Source organism: Capsicum annuum, chromosome 12 (assembly GCF_002878395.1).
Source record: "Capsicum annuum cultivar UCD-10X-F1 chromosome 12, UCD10Xv1.1, whole genome shotgun sequence".
Taxonomy (NCBI): Eukaryota; Viridiplantae; Streptophyta; class Magnoliopsida; order Solanales; family Solanaceae; genus Capsicum; species Capsicum annuum.
In genome coordinates, this window is record NC_061122.1 from 5,783,113 (window position 1) to 5,789,112 (window position 6,000).

Here is a 6,000-nt window from a genome sequence, read left to right on the forward strand (position 1 = left end):
GTCATTCGGACTGCCACTCTATAGAACTTACCTTTAAGCTTAAGAGGCACCTTCTTATAACACAAGACTCCCAAATCGAGCCTCCATTTCAACCACCCTGCACCGATACGATGTATGACATTCTTATCAATCTCTCCATTCTCCTAGATCATTGATCCAAGGTATTTAAAACTATCTCTTTTTCGAATGGCCTGAGAATCTAATTTCACTAACACGTCAGCCTCATGCGCCAAAACACTGAACTTACAATCCAAGTACTCCGTCTTGGTCCTGCAACCTAAACCCTTTAAACTGTAGGGTCTGTCTCCAAATCCCCAATTTATCTTTAACTCCTCCCCGATTCTCCTCAATAAGCAATACATCGTCAGCAAATAACATACACCAATGCATATCTCCTTAAATATACCGAGTCAAAACATTCATCGCCAAGGCAAATAAAAACGAACTAAGAGTCGATCTCTGGTGCAAATCAGTCAAAACAGGAATGTGTTATTAATCTCCTTCTACCGTCCCCACAGGAATCTTTGTTATCTTACATATCCTATATCGACCTAGTGTACACCACATGTATACCTCTAACCTCTAAGCACCTCCATAAGACCTTCCTAGGAACTTTGTCGTACGTTTTCTCCAGATCGACAAACACCATGTGTTAGTCCTTCATCCTCTTCCTAAAATGCTCCACTAATCTCCTCACAAGATGAATCACCGGTAGTCGAGCGACCTGACATGAAACCAAATTGATTCACGAAAATAGTCACGAACCTCCTCAGCCTTAACTCCGCCACTCTTTCCCAAACCTTCATAGTATGACTCAACAACTTAATATCCCTATAGCTATTGCAACTCTGAACGTCCCCCTTGTTCTTATATAAAGAAATCACCGTACTCGATCTCCAAGCTTCAGACATCTTTGTCGTTCTAAAAATGATGTTAACAACCTTGTCAGCCAATTCATACCTGCCCCACCAGTGCTCTTCCAAAATCCACAGAAATTTCGTCTGACCCAGTCGCTCTATCCCTACGCATCCTACGAATAGCATCCTTGACCTCCTCAACCTTGAAATTCCTACAATATTTGATTGACAAAATTTCAAATCTCTTCTCCCTTGAAGAGTCATTTGAGTATCTAAATGACCCTTTACTTGTTTGTCTTGGCAACGAAGTACCTAAATAGGTCCAAGATGTGGCAAACTGAACTTAATCCATATATGTTTTGTTGATGATCTAATCATGTGTTGCTACTAAAAAGACCCTGAATTCAAGTTGATTCTATTTTAACTCTTCCTCATAAAACGACGATCAAACAATTCCCAATCATTTGACTAAAAAAAAATAATACACATTCTTATACAGCATCCTATGTATGAAAAAATATAGATCCATTTTGCACAACACAAATGCATCACTAATAAGAAAAGCACAAGGCCATTTTGGATGTTTTATTCCATAGTACCATGAAAATACATCTCGAATTCATTACATAATAGAAATAATAAAGCAATAACACCACTTAATAAGCCTCCATTAACTATACTACTTTAGTCCTCTATTTTCCTTCCCCCCCCCCCCCCCACCCCAATCCCAACCCTCTTCCAAACTCTTTTTCATTCTATATATTTTTCATTTAAAATTTTTAAAAATTACCCAAAATTTGGAAGATAGAAAACTCCATCCTTCTCTTCAACCTCCTATTACTAAGGTTGTTGACAACTCAGATTTATTTATTAACAGCTGGTGACAATTCTTTTCATGCTAAAAACATGGACCCCTCTCCCCCCAACCCCCCCCCCCCCCCCCCCCCCCCTCTTCCTCAATGCTTTTGTGACTATTAAAGCCACAACATCACTTTCATTTAGCCAAAACTGATTGGACTTTGATGGTTTGAAGCTCTAAAAACTAAAAAAAAAGATTAAAAAATGTTGACTTTTTTGTTCTTTCAAGTCCCCCTCATGGAATGATGTTTGTGTCAAGTTTCCTCCTTTTAGCATCTGGATTATCAGTGTTCGATAAATTTGGACATACACCAACTGTTGTTGTTCCTTCACCACTTTTATAGCTCAAGCAACCAACTTCCAACACCCCATTGGGACTTTGAGGTGCATATGCTACTGCAAAACCTGCTGTTGTTGTTGCTGCTGCAGTATTAGTAGTAACACTAGTCCCACTAACCAATGTCAAATCTTGAATCAGTTCAAGGCACTTCATCACTCTGTCCTGCATTGTCATTAAAAAGAAGAAAAAAAAAAAAAATGAAGCCCCACATTAATAAACTAATATATAAAACCAAGTTGGTAAATTTTAGTGCATCAAGAATCACGGTTAGTGGCGCACGGTTCGAAACTCAATGGACAATGGCTTGTTGCTTCTTTGTCCAAACTTAGACATTAGCAACGTTTGAGCTCGTGAAGTGCACCTAATCAATACGTGGGGCACGGTTCGAAACTCAGTGGACAACACTCAACAGTATGACCATGTGTTCAAACTTCAACACTACCAATGTTTGAGCTTGTGACGAGCATCTAATCTACACATCACGGTTGGGCTACTTCCACTAAAAGAAAGCCTAGGGGGGGGCAACGAATCAAGAGTTATAATATCGCTGGGGCACCAACGCAAAATCTTTCACCTTTTGAACTTGTATGGAGTAGCAAGACATTGCCTTATCAATGTCTTTTGCTTGTGGCCTTTCCCATGATGCAGACATTGCCACTGCTGCTGCAATCTCAGAAGGCCTGAATTCCAAGAAGTCAATACCTGCATTCAATTTTCCCAACCAAAGACTCTGATCAATCACTTAATGATTTCTTAGAATCAAGAAATGGTACGATTTGAATTCAATTCCAACCTATACGCAGCTCGGACTCTTCAAAAATGTCAACACAATTCCGACACAGGTGCGACAACATTTTTTCAGAGTACGAGCAACATAGATTCCAACCATATCGAAAAGTACTCAGAGTGGTGAAAGCATAACCTTTTGTCGTGCTTATTATTAGTTGAATTGATCTAGAAACTGATCGCATTGATGGGATTTCATCAAGATACATCTTTCTCATAAAATAATCTATGAATGTGCAAGGTGTATAAGCCTTCATTCTCCATCCCAATGTTCGCCACACCAAAAGTTCCATCTTTTGTATTGCTTTACCTTCAAATAAATACTTAGGCTCCCCTACCTGTTCCCAAAAAACAAAACAAGAAAAAAACTCAATCTTTACTAAAAGCATTCTAATTCAAGTAAGTTTACAACAACAACATACCCCGTGTAATCACACGAGTAAGGTCTCAGGGAGGGTAGAGTGTACGCAGACCTTACCCCTACCTCGACAAGATAGAGAGGCTGTTTCCGATAGACCCTCAATAATTCAAGAAAGTTCTTGAATGGATATTTTTATTCACCTGTAAATCAACACTCAAAGGAACAGTAATTTCTTCCATTTTGACTGCAAGGGATAAACAGGCAACAGCTAACAACTGAACTATCCAAGAATTACCTCTCTGTAAATCCAAGAAACATAAAAGCAATTTAGCAGAATGCAGAATAATAAACCAACATTGTAAAGTTCAAACACAAGGAAACAAAGTGTAAGACAAAATTATATAAAGTAGACTTACTGGCAATTCATACGAAGACAGAAACCTATCGAGGTAATTTATTGACAAACAAAAACTCATCTCTCCAAACCCATAATGCACATGAGCCTGCAAGTCACAAAAACACAAAAAAACAAATCAGAAAAATAATTACTACTATCAGAATCTTCAAGTGTGCATTTTTCAACTTTTATTTCAAAGTAAAACTTAAATAAAATGCCACAAAAAGCTTGTATAAACATCAAAAAAAGTTCACATTTTTACTCTTTTGTAACTTTAACAATCAAAAGATTCCTACAGATTCCTACTAATCAATGTGCATTTTCAAGAAAAATCCAAGAACTAGAAACTCAATGAAAAATCAACATTTACCAAAAAAGGGTATAAGAATAAGATTGAGATTAATGCAAACATAAAGTTGATTAAAATGGAAAAACAGTCCAAAGCAGTCAAACGAAAGAAGTAACGGAAATAGTAATGAACAGAAACTATTACAGAACAATACGATAATCGAGGTACAAGTAATCAACATATAGTGACAGTTACAGTAATCGAAAGACAACAAATTACAGGAGCAATACGACGACTACTAATATAAACGGACAATCCAAGAGAATGATCAAGATTGAAAAAAAAAAAAGTTTTATTTTCAGGAAAGAACTAGAAACTCAATGAGAAAACCAACAAGTAAAAGGGTTATAAGAATAAGATTGAGATTAATGAAAACATAAAGTTCTTTTTACTCAATAAGCAATCATTAAACTAACAGTAATAATGATCAAAACCAAATGACAACATTTTCAAGAAAGGGAAAAAATTGCAACAACAACAACAAAAACAAAAGAACATATAGTTAACCTTCTAAATCCAAGAAAAGGTATAAACATAAGATTAAGATTAATGCAAATATAAAGATTGATCAAATTAACAAGATTAATCCAAAATTAAAATGGAATTGAAGTATTAAAGCAATCATTAAATTAACAAAAGAAGATGATCAAAACAAATGCCAACATTTTCAAGAAAGGAAAAAAATTGCAACAACAAAAACATAAAAAGACATATAGTTAATTTCCAAATCCAATTAACAATAAAAAAAAAAATGATCAAAACAAATGCCAACATTTTCAAGAAGAAAAAAGAATTCAACAACAAAAACAAAAGTAAAAACAAGAAAAAACATATAGTTATAGTAAATATTCTAACATTAAATTAACAAAAAATGATCAAACCAATACCAACATTTTCAAGAAAGGCAAAAATTTGCAACAAAAAAAAAACATATAGTTAACTTTCCAAATCCAATTAACATTAAAAAAATTGATCAAAACCAATACCAACATTTTCAAGAAAATCAAAAAATTCAACAACAACAAAAACAAAAACAAGAAAAACATATAATTAACCTTCCAAATCCAATTAACAGCCTCTGTTCTAACATTCAAATCCAAATCACCACTTCTCAATCTCATAAGATAATCATTTTCTGGTAAAAAATCTTTTTCCTTTTCAACCATTACACAAAAACTTTCTTCACTTAAAGGACTTGGCAATAAATCAATCAATGCCACTGATCTGTCATTGTTAAAGCTCAAAACTTTACTCTTTTCTTGATTTTTTTGGTCATCATCATTCACCAAACAATCAAGATCATCAATAACACAAAAATTGTTATCTTCCTCCATTAAAAACTAAGCAAAAAAAATATTTTTTTTAATTCTATTAAAACCCCTTTAATCAAAATTCATTCTTTACAAGACTGAACACCATTTTCAAGGAAAAAGCAAAAAAAGTTTTTTTTTTGGGGGGATAAAAGTCCAATCTTTACAAGATTGAAGCAAACCCCATTACTATTTTTTCAAGAAAAAAGATTTCTAAAGATTTTTGCATGTAATTACTAGCATATATTTGTTCATTTTTTTGGTTTTTTTTTTTTAAAAGGAAATATTATAGAGAAAAAATAGGAAGAATAGACAGAGGAGGAGAGTATATAGAGAGAGTAAATTGTGGGGTTTGGAGACTGTTTTTATAAGAAGAGAAGAAAAGGTTTAAGTAGGAAATGGACACTTGGGTTTAGGGTAAAGGAGGAATTTGCGGATGGAAAAAGAATAAATATTATATTTATTTTGTCTCAGTTTATGTGGTATTTTTTTTATTTTCAGATGGGCATATTTGAATTTAAATATTCAAAAAATTATTACATATTTTTATAAGTTATTATTTCCTCGTGGTTTCAAGACATAATGAAACTTCTCTCGATTATATCGTCATCTTAGATATATCGAAACATCTCTCGACCATCTTGTTATTTTGAATATTTTAAAACTTCTCTTGACTTTATTATCTCATTTTAAATTTAGAGATATTGAATCTTCTTTCGACTGTGTCGCTTTAAATTAAATT

At 34.0% G+C, this 6,000-nt stretch overlaps 1 protein-coding gene across 1 annotated transcript; it reads right to left on the reverse strand.

Moving 5' to 3' along the window:
• Nucleotides 1–1,409: 1,409 nt before the first annotated feature.
• Nucleotides 1,410–5,612, reverse strand: LOC107851733 (cyclin-D4-1). The gene is made up of 6 exons (XM_016696817.2): nt 5,004–5,612; nt 3,619–3,705; nt 3,403–3,501; nt 2,978–3,179; nt 2,630–2,757; nt 1,410–2,217 (listed from the first exon to the last, which is right to left on the reverse strand). The coding sequence occupies exons 1-6, from the start codon at nt 5,280–5,282 to the stop codon at nt 1,951–1,953; spliced, it is 1,062 nt and encodes a 353-aa protein (XP_016552303.2). The 5' UTR covers nt 5,283–5,612; the 3' UTR covers nt 1,410–1,950.
• Between the last annotated feature and the right edge of the window lie 388 nt (nt 5,613–6,000).